The 19,204-nt window shown below is 32.0% G+C and overlaps 2 protein-coding genes across 2 annotated transcripts; both read right to left on the reverse strand.

The window, feature by feature from the left end:
- Positions 1–1,127: 1,127 nt before the first annotated feature.
- LOC130636450 (transforming growth factor beta regulator 1-like) lies at positions 1,128–7,792 on the reverse strand. Its single transcript, XM_057446185.1, has 9 exons — positions 7,731–7,792; positions 6,564–6,629; positions 5,818–5,888; positions 4,704–4,939; positions 4,146–4,238; positions 3,493–3,548; positions 2,797–2,943; positions 2,308–2,554; positions 1,128–1,328 (listed from the first exon to the last, which is right to left on the reverse strand). Exons 1-9 carry the CDS (start codon positions 7,743–7,745, stop codon positions 1,225–1,227), a joined length of 1,035 nt encoding a protein of 344 aa, XP_057302168.1. The 5' UTR covers positions 7,746–7,792; the 3' UTR covers positions 1,128–1,224.
- An 868-nt stretch (positions 7,793–8,660) lies between these two features.
- On the reverse strand, positions 8,661–19,204 carry LOC130636449 (zinc transporter ZIP3-like). The gene is made up of 4 exons (XM_057446184.1): positions 18,484–19,204; positions 14,541–14,781; positions 13,149–13,618; positions 8,661–11,664 (listed from the first exon to the last, which is right to left on the reverse strand). Exons 1-4 carry the CDS (start codon positions 18,625–18,627, stop codon positions 11,404–11,406), a joined length of 1,116 nt encoding a protein of 371 aa, XP_057302167.1. The 5' UTR covers positions 18,628–19,204; the 3' UTR covers positions 8,661–11,403.

Here is a 19,204-nt window from a genome sequence, read left to right on the forward strand (position 1 = left end):
ATCTCCACTGCCTCGGTAAATCTCGCAGCCGAAGCTGTATATTACCTTCACACGCATGTCTACGTGTGGTGTGATTTTTCGCATAATGGTATATGTCAATGGCTGGTTAAGGTTTTTGTTGAACCTCCATGTCTTGATGCGGTTTCCTTCTTCAAACATTTCCGCGTCATCGTTAAAAATACTCTTGATGTCCTCGATTACCTCTGGGTTCGTGGCCTGCTTCGATTCTTTTCCAAACATGTGATTGAGGTCCTCAATTCCTTGGTATTCATCTTCAATGGTGACCCGTTGAACCTCATCGTGGAGAGTTGGTGTTCCTGAAAATTGATCCCTGACCCTGTTATAATAGTAACTAACGGTATCCCGAACGCTCCTTAGTTGCTAAGCGAGAGCTCCGCGAGTTGCCGCTACTGATGCCGACACGGTATTATATAGTTTACTGATTGCATTTTTGAACCAACTCATTGCTTTATTATATGAAGATTTTCTTTTCAACCAGAAAATTTTGTTTGGTCAAGGATTGAATATTTTAGGAATTTCCCTTTACTCATATTCTGTATAATAGTATATATACTATATATGCTATTGCGCATGCGTTGATGATGTCATGTATATATTATTATTTGTATTAATATATGTGTTGCTTATTGGCATATTATTATTATGTGTTAGTATCAGCATATGATTTAGTTTTTTACTTGTTTTGAGATGAGGTGGTAGTGGAAGTGGTGGAAGCGGGGTTTTTGGGGGTAAAGGTGTGGAAGGAGCGAAAACTGTATATATTCACTCCTTACTACTACTTAGCAGCCCATTTTGTGGCATCTCCTAACCGGCTTGTGTTCTAGACAAGCAAGTTAGAGCAATGTTATGCGATCTCTAGCGGTAATGTAATATAGTTACAGTCGGAGGGGATGAAGAACCAACCGTTAGGATGAAATCCCAAACGACGTTAAAACTTTCCGTCACTTACATTCTAATCCGCCGCAGAATTCGTCATTCACAATTCACTTTGTAAAAATCCCTCCCCAGATTTCTTCTTCATTACGCGAATAAAGTCTTTACTTTCGCGAATGAAGTCTTTACTTTTCGCGAACGAGGGAGTAAAGAGAGAAAAATAATAAAAGCTGTCCGGATTACGATTTAAGCTTGAAAACTATATTAGCTTTTTTACACTTTTCAATAACAAGTTTCCCCCTCTTTGAGATCTTAAGGTCACGTGACAACCTAGTCAATATCCATTCTTCTTCTTGGTTCAGGTAGCTCGAGTTTGCTTCGGTCGTATAACTCCATATTTGGTACATTATCGTCACAGATCACGTTTGTCGACGCTAAGAAATATATGATAAAAATTGAACATATTTGTACCAGTGATCTTAATCGTCAACATGTATTCTCAATTATTTTACAAGAAATGAAAATAGAAGTGCATACTTTAAAATAATAAAAACGATAATTGTAGTTATACGATTTCACAGTACATCTTCGGATTTCTGGAATATCTTACATAAATTTACTCAATCAAATCCAAACCCTAATGGGCGTGACAGGGCAGCTTTAAATAGAAGATGACCTTAGGTAATGAATTATAATGAGGTGAACTTCTCAAAAATTTTGCGATACTTCACATTCGCAAATTTATGACCTTATGGCCCCGGGGCCAAAATCAATACTTTTCAGCTTACGTCTTGAAGAGGAAAACAAAGATTACTATATGATCTGCGTTAAAGCTTTTTCCTGGGAAAAAGAGTTGGATTCATATAAAACACTTCAAAAAGTTGTCTAGGAATTTTGTTGTTTTTTTACCTAGAAGTTTTGGTAATTATGCTAATTAATGTTGTTTACCTATCCAGTTACATTTATAATATCAGTTATCGTTTTTCACGGGAGACATGGTGGTGTGGCCACATTGTTTTGTTGCATAATTTTGTTCAACATTTTCTTGTTGCAAAAGTAGTTGACAGCATTTTGGGGCCACGAGCCAACCTCTTCCCCAGGACAGGTTAGGCTTTATATATGGACTTCCAAATAGAAAAAGCCTAACAAGTCCTGGGGACGAGGGTGGCCACGAGCAACATTTTGTACAGCAACAATATTTTGTTGCGCGCGGATGAAAAACGTTAATCGTGTCTCCGCGGTCCCGCAGCTTTAAACGATTTTGTTGACCATAAATTATTACCATCATTTCCTAATCCTAATTTTAAATTCCCTCATTTACGAAACTTCATGCCCCGCATCCAGCAGTACCAAAAGTCTTTGCTCTTAGCCTAAATTTAGATAATGAACTGTTTGCAAACGAAAGATACTTACAACTGCCTGACTGAGGAAGTTCAAACTTCACCGTGTTGTATCTTTCACATTTGTCAGCTCCAGGTAAACATTGGATTAAATACTGAATACTTGAGTGTGAGAAGCCGAAGAATTCAGGACCGGAACCCGTGTTGGTGGCATCTTTACCCCGTGCTTTGTTTAAACGTTTCAACACGATACAATGACATGCGGTAGCCGTGACAGCTGTTATCTGAGTTTCTGGTTCGTCTTCCGCGATGATTTCAAACTGAAAAATAAAAAAAATATCCATAACGAAACAAGAACTAGAAGTAGGCTCGTGAAGAATTCACAGGGGTTAACCGTTGTTGTATGGAGCCATCATATTTGTCTCACAGACAGACCACGACCATTCAAAATGACAAAAGACTATTGTTTCCAAACTAAAACGTATTACTTGATGTAGAGAAAGGAGTAAATTCGCAAACGTTTATTTTGCTTCCAATAAGTAAATATAATTATTTTCATTACCAGGGGGTCCGAACCGCCATCTTTAATGTAACAAAAATATTGTATGCGACGGTCTGGATCTAACATACTTGGATATAATCTTGTACTACAATAACCCACTGGCCATATATAACGTTCAGAGTGAAACCCTGGCCTGTCTGAGACGACCTAAAAAGGTAAGCAGAATTTATCAAAAACAAGTGTTTGCTTTGCTCTAAAAAATTAATTTCCTTAGATACTTAGAATTATAGTCTTATCAAATGGACACACGTGTTTTTACTTGAAGGGTTGAAAAATTTGATCATGTGCTTAGTTAGTTGTTCCTAACAACAGCGGAATGCGTAGCTCATTGCAATAGAAACTTTAACTGTTTAAATTCACAAAAATTTATTCCTTCAAAATTTAACGCCAATCGTGAATCGTAAAAATTTTTTTGCGAAATATGTCAATTAGAAATGGTTCTTAAGAATTTTACTAATATAAGTTTTTTTTTGGAAAAAATATCCAATTTCGTGCAACTGTAAAATGCGAAATTGCGGTATAGCTAAACCGAAAAAGTTTTATCCGCAAACACTTTTTTCCTTAAATTACACAAGATAACACTTCTACAAAGTCTTAATCGCTTGGGTAACAAATTTAAGAGGAGTGAAACTCCAGCAAGGAAATAAAAAGTCAACATAACGAAATTACAAGAAGAAAAAAATAATGCAACCATACCTCTCCAAGATCATATACAGTCAAAGTACCGAGCGTAATTGGAAACAATGGAACACCTAGATAAAAAAAAGATTGTAAATACAAATTCTTGTTACAAATCTAACACCAGATCGTGTGCTTGTTTACAATACAAAATATCGGTAAGGTTCTTGGTTCTTGGCTTCGTTTCCATTTGACTACATATTCTGCTATGGCGCGAAAAGCTCTCATATCTATATTATAATACACATCCGTCCGTCCGTCCGTCTGTCTGTCACGCAAAATGGTAGCTTAGCTGCGCAGGTAGCGAGACCCACGCAATGCGGTATAAAAAGAACGGGCGAACACGTGGATTTTTCCACGGGCTAACGACTAGTGTTTTTTAAAAAATCTTCTAGAGCATGGTAAAACAAGGCAGTATGGAGTGATGAAAAAAAACACGTCATATACTCAAATGACAAATTGTTATTGTTTTAAAGGAATTTAAAAAGAATAGTTCACACGGAAGTTCATATCTTTAATTTACAAATTTACTAGTTTGCATTGAATTGTCACGAATGGTCATTTTTAAAAGTTTTCCGAGACAAAGTTTCGCGAGGAAATAAGGTCAAACTTCGCGAAATTCTTAAAAGTATCTCTCGTAAAAGTTTTTCCGATTAAAGTACTTGGTCTACCTAAATCATTTAGATGTATGGACAGCACTTTTTTCTTCGCAGTTCCAGGTTTCTTTCTTTTAGGTTTATCAGCTTCTCCCTTCTTATCCTCCTCTAAAAAAAAAAAAAAAGGTCATAAAAGTTATCTAAAAATCACTTAACCAATATAACACGTCGAAGACAAACAATTTGCAATTTGATTGTAAGATTTTATTCTTGATTAGTTCGAAGTCTTTTTTCCATCTCTAGAGGATTCCCAACGTCTTTTACTATAATATTTGCGATATTTCAAGGTTCTAAAGCACACATTCTCGAGACAAATAACTGGGTATGAATAGAATGTTAAACCCCAAAAATTGGTTATTTATAAAAAAAAAAAACGCGACATTTTTTCAATTCATAAACAGAAAATTCATACGCCAAGGTTTTTAAATAGCTTTTTTTTCAAGGACAAGTTTTTAATACAACCTAGCCTAATTTTAAGCTTCGCAAGATTCGTCAGGCGCCCGAAAGGTATTTAAACAGCGTGTAACGGTCCGCCAAACTTTCTGAGGAGCGTGCAACAACAAAAACGTATACCTGATTTTTTCAAGGAGAGTGACGACTTTGCTGAACTTACTAAAGGTGATATAGTAGATTTCTTCTTTTTCTTTATTGACACAACAGTTTGTTCTACACCTGGTTGAACAGGACTTAATATTGATTGAGGTATTTTGCCAGGAAACGTGCTCTCCAAAGATTTCAATGCTTGTGTACTTTGTAGAACTTGTGATTCAGTCATTGGAAGGTATTGAAATAATCTCTTCAACAAATACCTAAATATGATTGGATAAACTGAATTCTACACTCTGAACCCTACACTTTATATTAAGGCTATTTAAGATGCTGGACAAAAGCTATGGCAAGAATTGCAGAAGTACGTTTATGCATTATGATTTATCAATTTATATTATTTCATGAGTGTCTTTCGTTCGATCCAACTAATTTTTATATCAACTTTTAGGCAATTTTAGAAATTTTTAGACAATATGTACATCACTATTACAACTTTCACGGAATTTGAATAGAAAACATTTGAAAAAAACACTATTTTCCTCTAATCGTACCTCAAAAGTCACAAAATTATAAAAACATTTGCTCTTTCAGGATTACTCACTGTACAAAAAAATAACATAAATATTGCCTCCTAGCTCTTCCTAATCATAGTAGTATAGAAGAGTAGCATAGGAGTATATTTCCTCGAGGCAGAACAACCTGTTCAAATGGTCATATTAAAGGCTGCTTATATGGTGGTGAGATGTACTGGTTATCTGAGATGGTTTACTCAGCCAAGATTCTATTTTCATTAAGAGATCTTTATAAAATTACATTTTGTTTACAAGAAAAGCAGCTCAGCTCACTTAAATGACTCCTTACTTGATTTGACCGAGATCACACCTGAATAGTATGAAATTTCTTCTTATGAGTACACCAGTTTGGTCAAGAAGCAAGTTAAGTTAAAGACCTCATTATATGATGAAAGTAATAATGTTGACTGCTTGGAGGTATTATTGATGCTCAATTTTTGCTTGGAAATGTTTAAATAAAGAAAACAAATTTGAAACAGGAGTCTTAGCTGCATTAACATAGTTTTTCACATATATAGACTTGACTAACTCTTGCGTATTTAGGTTCGTTTGGTAAAACAGCTTACTTTCTTTCTGATTTTGATCGAATGAATTGCTGTTCCATGTGACCTATCTCATCATACAACGCAGCATTTATCTAAAAAAATATGGCGATAGATTTCTATGAAATGTTAGATTTCATCCTAGTAGTAACTTTTTAATGTGACAAAAGTTTGGTATGTGTGTGCATTCTGACAGGGAAAAAAAGCAGGACCTTGTAGGGTAAAATGACAAAATTAATTATTTTCATACAGATTATTGTTACTAGAATGCAGTTGGCTGCAGTTTTTAAAAACTTATAATTTAAGGAGATTCTAGAAATATTTAGAAGAGAGCACTAAAATCCACATCAAGAATTCCATACTTTAGGTAATTTTGAGAAAATTTTAGGAGAAAAAAACGTATAAAACACAGATCTACTAACTTTTTTTCAAAATGTGGCTGTAAAAAATAAAGTACTCTCAATTCCCCTCCCTGCACATTTCATTTTGGTGAATTTTTCTAGACAGCAAATTCTCATTCCACATCCCCACTATTAAAATTTAAAGATTTTGCCACTCATGAAAATCTTAATTTTTTGATAATTGTTCAGCTATCGTTAATTTTGTTTTTCTGACATAAAATTGATGTAATGAACGCTTATCATCTTGTGGTTTAGTCGGTATTATTATGCTTGGTATTGACATTGATTTTATGTAAAAACATTAAGAGTCCCCGTCCTCCCCCCCACCTAAACTCGAGAGTACATTATTATATACAAGCAAATACATACGAATACTTGTTCCTTCACCAATCTTTTCAATCTGATATATTTCCGTTTATAATTCACCATTTTTCTCTATAAACAAGATAAGTTTTCAAGTTGAGAAAGTAAAAAGTTGGATTGAGTTCAATGTCAACTCCATTTTTAAAGAGTGTAGACAAACTAAATAATTCTGCTTCGTAAAAAGTTGTTTCATCTCCAGGTACAGCGTATTTAAGATATGAAGGCGTTGCTTAAATTAAAATTGCAAGTAAAAATTGGTTTACAAGATATATCAAACTCTTTTTAATTAGAAGGGTAATCCCCACACCCTCTTTAATAGTATATATGACAGAAAAGCATATGATGTATACATCCCCAACTATCTGCACTCACTAATTAACTGCCCTTGCCAAGCGCCAACCCTATCTGTCTTATAAAATGGACGCTAATTCAAATTTTGATTAAAACTAGAAAAGTTGATTCTAATATCTCAGTATTTTGCAAAATAGATATGTCTTCATGAAGAATGGGGGTAACTAAAAGAGCAGAAATCAACAAAAAGTTTGTCCTGTGCTTCAATTTTCTTCAGCGTTTCTTAGTTTTTTGTTTGAATTACCTTGGATTCCAAAGAGTGTTTTCCTAAAGCACTTGGTCAGCATAGAAGCTCCCTTTTAAGCTAAAAAACTAAAGTACTTAAAGTATCAGTTTTTTTGTGCATACCCATTATTAACATCATCATTCTCGGCTTAACGTCCGTTTTACATGCTAGTATGGGTTGGACGGGGTATATTAAAGACCCTTTTCCAATCTGATCTAGACTGTGTTAGATCTAAACTTAAAGTACTCTAAGTACTCTGTATCAAGTCTGTCCTTATAACCTCCTGCCAAGTCTTTCTCGGTCTGCCTCTGGGCTTTGCCCCAGGAACTATCAAGTCTCTTTCTTACCCAATTATCCTCCTCCATTCTTTCCAAGTATTAACACCAGCAAGAATAAGAAAAAACTTATTGGTAAACTTTTGGTTAGTCAGCAACATTATCGAGTTTTTCAACAAAATTTAAACACTTGTTTCACCTTAGCTTTAATGTTACTTAAAATCTTGCTGATTCTGGCCTCTTATTCTTGCAAGGACATACAAAAAAGCATCATAAAAATATCTCTTGTTTTGTAAAGATAATAATACTAAATAGACCTACCTTTGGTTCCACCATTTTTACTGTCTATTTTTCTAATCCCTAAAATATCTGAATAGGTTTTATTACATATTTAATGGGTAAATTTAAAAGACTATGCTTAACTGACAGTCAATTCACATTTCAACATGGATCAATGCAATTATAATTTTTAGTCAGTTAAAAATAGGGTTTTTTTCAGCATTCAACACAGGGTCCGAGTGACTTTATTAACATATATTAAAATATCCATAAAGAGATTAATTCCATCAGATTATCTCACTGTTGTGAATCATATATGATAGATAAAACCTACCCCAAAAGGACTCAGCATTCTTAGGTAGCCTTTACATGAAGTTTCATTTCAGGGGTGAAATGAAAATTTCATTCGGTCACTTGTCTAGTCTTAATAAATATTTACATGATTTCGGGCAAATTGGAACTTATTTCGGTGTTGATTTTATTTTGCCCTTAAAATATTTTTGTAAACACGATTTCCCAAATTGAAAGCATTGCGCATGTGTACAAAGCTATTGCACATGTGTACAAAGCTATTGGAAATGTGTCAATGTTATGGCGCATGTGCAGCTCACACAACCCCAATACGAAAAACTTCATGTAAACAAAACGATATCTCATATCGATTTAAAATCTCATATCGGGTAAATCCCATGTCGAGTCTATGTAAAGGCTACCTTAGAAGGTAGTAAAATAAATTGACATATTTTTGTTGCTTTTTAATAAAATCTAGGATAATAAGTGATTAATAATATTGACTTGATATATAGAGATATGTATACAATAAAGTATGTAATATATCAACTGAGATATTATATTAAACACCCAATTTTTTATTGCAGCCAATAAAACGCATAAAATTCATATTAAACTCAGAATTTATTATGGGTTTTGGATAAATAACCCATTTAAGCAAAGGAATGATTATAAAAAATATTGATAAAGATAGATTATATATTTTGTACAAATTTCTGATACTTGTACAATTTCTACGGTTGAAATTTTTACAATACATAAAATTTCCTGAAGAAGGAAACAAAAATTAACATTAATTATGGTAAAATACAATCAAATTATGAACAAAAAAAATATGATCAATAATGCTTCATTGAGCACTCTGAGGGTTGCTCAGTTAAAAACTTTATTACTTTTCTCCAACAAGACACAAATTCAACCAACACCAAATCTCAAAATTTATTCACATATCAAGATAAACACTTATACTAAAATATTAAAAAAAACATTCTAGCAGTTTAGCTAGCTAACCAAGAGTTTGATTAACTTTGATTCATTAAATAAAACCACAATCTTAACTTCTTTACATCACAAATGTTACAACATACAGGTACACGATAGATACCTCACCTCCTAAAAATATTATGTTATATTATGTCAGATAGCTAATAACTTTCAGATTAACATTAAACTTTTGAAACTCAATTCCATAAAAACATTTTAAAAATTTAAAGTAACTGACATATATATATATATAAATCAAAAAATTATAATTTTTTTCAGTTGGATATTTTTCGACCAGGTATGTAGTCTGTATACCACTAAAAAATTTGTTACGTACAGAACATGGGCAATATTTGTGGTAATTCTAATAGATTCACAATTATTTTTGTAATAAAATGTGTTGTGCTTTTTATTCCAGTGCTTGTAAACAAACAAAGCTGGCAAAAGTTAAAACAAAGGAAAATCGTTATGATTGCATGGTTAGTGTCTGCTGCAACATGGAAAGGATGATAATAAAGAATATAATTGTTGCAACTTACTTAGTTCTTACGGCCTGACTACAGCATAGAAGAGTACAAAACTATACCATACAAAAAAATTAATGAAAACTCAAATTAATCGTTGAATATAGTCTAAAAATAAACAAGAAAATTTTTGCTTTTTAACTGATCTGTAAATCAGACATATAATTAAGTTACCAAAATGTAATCGCTGAAAAATGAAAAAATTCATAGTAAATCAATAAATACACATAGCTCCAAAAAACAACCCAGGGTAATTCTATTAAATATAAAATAATTAATATCATTGTAAATATATAAAGTAAAAATTAGTTACTGGTGACCAAACTCATAGGCATCAGACCAAAAAATTAGAACAAACTTTTTAATAGGACAAAAATAATCTAAAATATCATATAAAAAACGGTTAAAAATTAAGACCAAAGATAGCAATATTTTATTGGTAATAACAAAAACAACAAATAACATAGCAACACTACATTATAAGGTCAAAATTTTACGGAAATAAAATTTCCAAACTCTTCTTAAGGTTACTGTAAAGGAAAAAACTCACTTGTGGAGTAGTCTCAGAAAAACCCTTATAATTTATCAATAATTTTATATTTTATTTTTATTTTTTTTGGTTCTGAATGTTTGATGAAAGACTTTTTTGATGGTGTTATTTTAGTGAGATGTTAATTTTCCAAAAAGTAAATATAACGAATTAAACACACACCATTGTTTTTTCACCGTACGTTTTAAAATGGCTTCTTTTTCCGAAAGCGTGGTCGCAGACTTCTCGTTTTTTGAACTATTACATTCAGCATAAATTATATTAAAAAAGGTTCCCGGTTTTTTTTTGTAACAACGCCGTTATAAAATTATTTGTAATTATAAATAATCATTCAAAAAAATGCATATTTTTTTCTTTCTGTTGTCATAATTCGCTAATCAGTAATTTATACAAAAAAATGCAGGAATTTATGCATAATTTATTCAGCTTTTCATTACCAAAAATTTCAATGAGCCAATAGGAAGCTTTTGGAAAAAGAGACCACAAACGTAAAGGCATGTATGCAAAAAATTACTAACAAGATATTTGTTTTTAAAGATTTTCGTAGGTGTTATAAAAATGTGTGAAATGAGTATGCAGAAAGATGATGGAAGTGTGAACATAGATATATACATTTCCATATCATATATAATGTTTACAAAAAATATGCTCAACTCATTTTGCACATATTTTCTTGCAGGTGTGAAGGATATAACACCACTGAGAAGGCTTTTTCCAGAAAAAAGGGATGTTCCAAATATTTTCATGGAATATAAAATATGTCATTCGAAAGAGATTTTTTTTCTATACGTCATAAATTTTTTGCAAAAAACCTAAAAAAAAAACAGTAACCTTAAGAACTTATAATTGTGATTATTGGAGATTTCAATTATATTAATGTAACTATTTTATGAAACCAATTGAAATTAGTTAAAAATATTTACAGCATCACAAACTTTTCACTGCTTACATTTTATCACAAATACAATGTTTTTCATCAGTCAACACAGCAGAATTTATAAATGTGATATTTCTGCCATACCGAAAAAAGCAAAAGGAATCTTCATGGTTTTTATATTTGCCACAGAGATGTTCACATTTATTAAAGTAAAAAATTGGTCAGTTTGCAACAACACTATTTATTTACGAAGACCCTTGCCATAATGCTGCAAAAAACGTAGTGGTAATAAACATGTTATAAGCAACTCAATTCCTTTGAATTCATACACAACAGATGGCAAGGTATCACATATATTGCAGGTATAGTATTCGTAATTTATACTGAAACATGTATAGAACTGGCAACTTTCCTTAACATACTAAATATATATGAAAATAAACTAACTGAAAACTGAAACTAAAATTTAAAACATATATTTTTGGATTTCTACACCTGCATTACATGAATGGACGTAATGCCAGCAAATGCTGCAAATCCCACCAAAAAAAGCGCAAAGTTTACAAGGTCCCGAACTGTGTTACCATTCAAATCCTTTGCTAGTATTTCAAAAAATGTAATAAACAAGAATGTTCCAGTTGCTAAGGATGTTAAAAAAACAACAGCTTCCCCATTAAAGAGAGCCAGCTTTGAACTCAATATGATGAGGCCAAACAAGATTCCAACTGGAGATGCAACTGCAAACAAAGTCTAGAATAAAATTACAAATGATTAGCAAGCTTTAAGAAAAAATACTAAATTTTCTTGATTTTTTTAAATCTTAACTGCATTTAAATATAACATTCTTAAAATTGACCGTATCATGGCATTTTTTTTAAATGACCAAACAAAATCACCCTGCTGTAAAGCTTTTAAAAACTTTGCTACGGGAAGGCCTAGGCAAAGTATGTGTTGAAAACGCATAAGTTTTTCAATGTGGTACCATACAACAACTTATTGCAAACCAAAAATTTAGAAGATTAGAGAATGTTGCTATCAGGAAAATTAGTGTTTGCGTTTTACATCTAAGGAAAAAACATATTGTTATGTAAAAAAAGACAAGTGAAGTTGGGAAAGTTACGTGCGTAATTGTTTCTGGAACTAACTTCTAAATTTGCCCCTATTTTGTAATATATTAGGTGAATTGCATGAATTGCAAGGCTGGTTAATTGAAATAAAAAATGAGATGTCAAAAAACACAGATGTTTTTTTGTTCTTTTTATTCAATTATTTAGGTCATAATCCTTCTAATAAGAGCCTTCAATAAAGTGAACACAGATTAAAAACTTTATTTTTAGGAGTTTGGAAATAAAGAATTACCAAAAAATTAACCCTTTTCTTTTTTAAATGCTACAGAGGCTGTTCATGTCAAATTGCAGTAACCAGGGGCTGATCCAGGTTAAATTGGACATCGGTATACCGTTTTTGGGGACATCTAATTTTGGGGGCACGTAATTTTAAAATACTTGAGAACTGCTTTATTTCTTATTTTCTGGATATTTTTAGAGTCTTTAATCACAGAGAAGATATTTTTATAAAGAAACTATGTTCTATACTAAAAAAAACAATGCATATGCTAAAGCCATGTATTTTTGTTGTCCCATTTTTGTAAATCCTCACAATGCTCTACAACTCAAAATCATTGTTATGAAAAATACAACAGACAGATCAAAACAAAAAAACATCCACATAAATACATATGTAGCCTGTTTATTCTATACAAGAAGATCTTACAAACAAATATTTTTTCAAAAAAAAAGGAAAGGAAACTTAGAAACAAATTAACAGAATTCAAATCAAGTAATTAAAAGTTTTTTAAAAAAATCACAACACGTTTATTATTTTTGAAGTTGTCCACAGTCTCCTCTAATTGTTTATCCATGGTGCTATTCGTTCATAAATTTTGTATTTTAACCAGGAAATATTAAAAGTTTTATAGAAACATTTTGAGTTTCTGATTTCCAGGTAAGGCTGTTCAAGCCAACTTAGAGACACCCTGCAAAGACTTGAAAAAAATTTCAGGGGCTATCGACGCCCAAAATAACTTTCTGGATCAGCCCCTGGTAATCCTGCTATAATACATCTGTCCTGTTGCAACATAAACATAATGTAAACTTTTTGCCAAATTAAACATAATGACAGAAAGTTGCTTTTTGAAAAACAATTTCAGAAATAAAATGAAAACAAATACTTACGGCTTGTTTAAGGTGAGAAGAAAACTTTTTCTGTTTTGCATTAACAATAGATAAACCAAGAGAAAAACCAATGATGCATTTATGAAAAGACAAAAGTGATACCAAAGTAACTAAACCCAATGTTGTACTTTGCAAGCCAACAGTTAAACCTTCGAAAACTGAATGTATCATTAGCGCAATGATAAGACAAAAAGTTCGTATTGTACGCTTTCTACTTTCCACTGTACTTTTGACAGATGATACAGATTTCATAGATTGTGCAATACCGGTTTCTTTATTTTCTTTGAGTATCTGCTCATCAGCTTTAGCATTGTTTTCCACAATAAAGACACCTTCGACATTTTCTTCGTTAAATATAAGAATACTGGATTGGTCAATGTCCTCATATATTTCAGAATCAGTAGCTACATGCTCCCCACTTGCCATGTATGATATGCTTATGTTTTGCACTAAAGGTGTCCTTTCATCGTCTATAAAAGAATTACCTCATTAAATGCAGTGTAATGTTAAGCCGCTATAATTGTGAGACCATCAGTAGCCTAGAAAACTTACAACTCACAAATTAACATCGGCCCTAGTAATTTGTAAGTTGCAATGTAACTATGCTCTTTTAGGCAAGAAAAAATCAATCACATGTCTCATCGACGGAAACTGTTCATGCTTTACATACTTGTATCAGCACATTATTGCTAACTGCTTGCTGTTGCAACCGACTCTGACATCGGCAATTTTATCATCACTGAAGTGTATTAAAAACCGAACAATCCTTCCTCTACTTATATCTTTTAATGGTTGTTTTTATATATATATATATATTAAAGAACAGGGAGAAAAACAAGGATGAATAACTAATTGGCTCAAAAAGGTAAAAATTAAGGGTGAAAAACAAAACATTTTGCTAGTAAACACAAAAGATATATATTAGAAATTTGTGATAAAATACAGTAGTTTAATGGGATATTGAAATTATATGCTGTCTCATATTATTGATATACTCTTCTCCTGCTACACATTATCAAATATCACAAGCTTGACTTAACGATAAGCTATAATTTTAAACTCCCAAAACTTATTTCATACATATAGAAATTCATTTTCAAAGATAAAGTTCATGAAATAATCGAGGTAAAGTAACCAAGTGCGTGAGAAAGGGACCATCAATATTTTCTACATTTATTAGAAGGGTTGAATTTAGAGAACTATTATGTACTGTTTCCACTATTATGTACTGTTTCCATTATGTTTTATACGTTTGGTTCATATTACTTGTATATATATCCTTAGATTCTAACATTGCAAACATATTATTAACATTTGTGAAGCAGATGGTCTCCATGCCTATCTAGAATTAAATTGGTATAGAAAGCAACACGATTAAAGTAACATAAATACCTCTTCTTGGACATGACTCCTTGCAACAGTCTTTACTTGCACTGCATTTTTTCTTTTCATTTTTTTGATGTTGTTGTATAACATTTGCAAGCTTTTCTGCAGTCATCACAATGATCATACCAACACATATGGTAAATTCAGCCATTGGATATGAAGACTGCAATTTCAGTAAACTTGGAACATTTCGAAAACCTCTCAAGCTGTCTGGTATAAGGTGAAGGAAACATAGTCCCAAAAATAGCTAAAAAAACAAATCAATATAAAAGGTTAGTTTTACAGTAGTTCACACTCCTCCAGTTGTCTTAACATGTAATGTCATATAAAACAAAGAGTAAGAAAATATAACTGACCCTGTAAATATAGCAGAGAAGGTGTTGCTTTACATCAGAAAGATCATATAATGAGTCATGGGAAGAAGAAGGAAGAATATTAGAAATTTTTATCAAAGACGAAAGGCGAGTTGTTTTAATAATTATCAAGCTGTACTAATTTTTGCACTTAGTTGGAATGTACACATTGCCCATACAAAATAATCTACAATATTTTATTGCAAACTAAAGTGCAGACCTGAGCAAAAATTTAAATATTATTGGTATTTTGGTACAATTACTATGCTAATTAGTATACATTGATAAAGTTGAAATGCATAGCCTTACATTATGTCTAAAATTACTGATAAAAGAAATTGTCATATTTGATTTTTCAGAAATATGACATAATTTGTGCAGTTAAACATGAAATTTTTTTGATGCAAATATATTTTGCAAATGAAATCTCTTCAAAATTATCTATCAATTTAGATGCCTTTACTTTCATATCTTGAAAACAAAGAATTTTTGAAATAGTGTAATCTTGATCTCGATGAATGGCATATAAACCCAAATTTTGAGGGGTGGTCAAAAATGACGGAAGGGTAAATCTTATATAACAATACGATAAGTGTATACGTGTGTCTGTAACAGGCAAAATGGCTATGTTCATTTTCCTTCAAAGTTGCCTAAAAAATAATATTGCAAATGTTAATTGACAAATTAATGTCACAACATCAATAACGTAAAACTAATGTCAATAGCTTAAATTTAAATAAATGAAGCCATTAAATAACTAAAACAGGGTGGTGACATCAGTCATATTTCACAGTGTTGGTAACTAGGGACAATCTAGGAATAAATTGGGTAAGTTTTCTAAGTTTGATGGATTCTTTCCTGCCAGCCTATAGTATCCAATTCTACCAAATTATTCTCTTCCTTTAGCTATTTTAACAAAATAAAACATTAAGGTGGCAGTAACCCTTTTAAAAGTCGGAAATTTTTTTTACATAATTAGTTACGGAAGGTTATTCTCAGACTATATATCCATATATTTTCTGTTATAACACACTTGTCACAATTTTATGGCTAAAATACTATAATCTTTAAAATATTCAGCCTCAACGATCCTCTTTAAAATAAAAGTCATAAACAATTAATTAGTTCTGCCGAATATAGTTTAAATCTATGCGCTTGCGAAATTGTACAGAAAGAAATGATGTCATTATTAAAGAGAAATGTTACAGGGTTCAAATATTTTTAAATGCCGATAGAAATGCTTTTTTAGATCGCATTTTAAAAGTTTAAGAACAAAGAATGGTGATAAAAATACTTTTTTAGATTGCGTTTTGAAAACTTAAGAAGGAAAAACGGTGATAGAAATGCTTTTTTAGATTGCGTTATTTAAAATTTAAGAGCAAAAAGCGGCGATAAAAAAGCTTTTTTAGATCGCCTTTTAAAAACTTAGGAACAAAGAACGGCCATAGAAATGCTGATTTAGATCGCATCTGAAAAGTTTAAAAACAAAGAATGGCAATAGAAAAGCTTTTTCAGATCGCATTTTAAAAGTTTAAGAACGAAGAACAGTGATATAAATGTCTTTTTAGATTGCGTTTTTAAAACTTCAGAAGGAAGAACGGCGATAGAAATGCTTTTTTAGATCGCATTTTAAAATCTTAAGAACGAAGAACGGCGATAGAAAAATGGTAATTGATCTAAGGTGTTCCAGGCCACATCTATATGGGGTTTACTTCGTTACAGAGTGCCAAAATTTTTGCAAACTGACCCTGCGTTAACAACAAATTTTTTATACATGCTGGGTGAACCATGCAGCCATGATACGGTGTGCGGAAATCTTTTTATTCGGAATATTTTTCTTTTAACAGCGTTTGATGCAGCAGGGGATGTTAACAAAGAATCTTTTGAAAAAAACAAAAGGCTATTGTTAAAAAAATAAAACTAAACAAAAAAAATCCGCACACCGTTTAAACAGGGTTAATCAAAGGTCCATTTAAAAACAGAAGCTGGTGAAAAATAACGAGATTGTAAAAAGTTGGAGCTCGTATTTTTTTTATGATACATTTTTAAATAGAAATTTCTGCTGACTCAGCAATTTCAGTGTTACTCTAAAATCATTTTATTACGTATTGAGGACTATATTTATAGGAAATACTAAAAAAAAATTGTATAAATAAAACACTGGGTAAATAATTCAGCTATTTGGACAGCTAAAAAAGCCACCTTAACCCCAAAACATGGGTTTTTATTGGAAACAACAGCAGTTATATAAGGTGTAATTTGAGCTAAACTATATACTCCAGCTGAAGTGTCACCTAGTAGCTTACATTTGGAAAATTGAAGATTATCTAACAATTAAGATATTATCTACATTGCGAAAGTTGGTTAAAAAAATAAATATTTAAAAAAACACAATCAGAGATCATTGCAGACCAATCAATCCTACATTTTTAGAAAATACTGTTGAGTCCATTGACAATATAGGAATAGACAACAAATTATAATTTGATAACTTATACTTTTTATGCATTTTTATGCATTATTTACAAAATATGACTGAAATTTCTTTAATAATTGAATTTTTACAAATCATTAATTTTTAAAAAAAGACCAGGAGATTATTAAATCAAACTTAAGCCTTCTTTTGAAACACTAGAAAAGTGTAATTCGTGGAAAAAAGCATTTGTTAAATTTCAGAGGTTTGAGGGATTTCTAAGAAATTATACAATTTGCCAAAACAAAACTTGCATCGAAATGCGTCTTTAACCTGTGAAAATACCCACAAAATGAAGCGTAAATTTATGATTTACTCAACAAACCAGTAAAACATTACATTTGCTATTTTATGCATAACCATATCATTGTTTGAATGGCCTTTCCTAGTCAAGTAACAGTCTGGAAAAATCATGTAAGAAGTCCAAAAGGACAGTAAACCTCATCTAGATGAATATCTATTTACGAAAGTTAAAAGATAGATAGATAGATGTGCATATTTTACATGGCTAGCCTCACAAATATCGAGGGATATACCCTGTCTATTATTTCCAGGAGGGGCCATGGCGTAGATGGAGAGTCCTAGAGTATTTAATGCTCATTTTGAGCTACGCAGACCCAATTGGAGCCCGCGCTCTACTAGACAACTCCCGGCAACATCCAACGGCCCACACAGTGTGCTATCTTCCCAATTTCCCTCACATGGCTTGGGTTAACCCGGGGCTATGGTAACATTCACTCGCCCATGTTGAATCGCCGTCAAGAGGAATCGAACAAAAATAATGTTGTTATACTGTAATATATCATTAGAATCAACTTGTTGCAACAAAAGATATAAAAAATGAATCATTTACTATTCTAAGTTTTTCTTTCTTTTTTGCAAGCAGAGTGGTTAATGTCATAGTAAACCATGTCCCTTGTCTGACAATTTTAGCTAGCTAGTTAGCTAAGGTGATGCAAAATTAGTAAGCTAGAGCTAGCTATCTAGCTAGCTAAAATTTAAAGCCTCTAGTTTTTTAGTTTCTGGTGTAATTATAGCACAAGAGATTGGGGTAACTAGCTCTCATCAGACAAGAAAACAAAGCAAAACAGGAACTGGAAGGCAGCTATTAGGAGAGACTTACCCCTCCACAAAAACAGCTTATGCTTTTTAACGTCTTTTCCTGAACATTTTTTAGCCTGGCTGGAAGGATCGTAAATGCCAATGTAACAGTAAACAGTATCGCTGCACCAGCAATTTTTTCGATATAAACAATACTTGCAGTCATTGGTCTTCGTAAGGAACCTGGTCCAGAGTCCGTCAGTGAAACAATATTTTCTTGTAGCAGTGATTACTATATGTTGATGTTTTTTTGCGAGCTGCGTGCAAAAGAACAACACAATTTTTAAAATCGTGACCAAGTCTCCGACAATTCAAGTTCAAAAATAAGTAGATGACGGGGGTAAATCGGATCACAAACCAATTCATACCAATTCCATGCTAATATCTGATAATACTAAATTTTGGAAAATAATAACTAAAAACAAGAAAAAACGCATTTAATTGAAAGTATTAAAAACATTTTCAAAAGGAAAAAATTGTAAATTTTTACAAATTAAAAACTTTTCTCCCCCCGCAAAGCCGTGAGTAACCTCGTCCTCAGTGCCGAACGAAATTCGCTCCCTCTCGATGTAAAGCTAAAATAAATCAGCCGGTTCGACAGGATCTTCTCTGCGTTGGTTAGGAATATTAGATTTTTTTGTTCTTGATTTTTGCTGTCATGATATTTGATATATGGGAACAATTTTAATACCTGAAAACAAGCGTGTCAGAATCGCTTATGATTTGGACCTGACGATAAAATA

Source organism: Hydractinia symbiolongicarpus, chromosome 3, assembly GCF_029227915.1.
Source record: "Hydractinia symbiolongicarpus strain clone_291-10 chromosome 3, HSymV2.1, whole genome shotgun sequence".
In the NCBI taxonomy this organism is placed as follows: domain Eukaryota; kingdom Metazoa; phylum Cnidaria; class Hydrozoa; order Anthoathecata; family Hydractiniidae; genus Hydractinia; species Hydractinia symbiolongicarpus.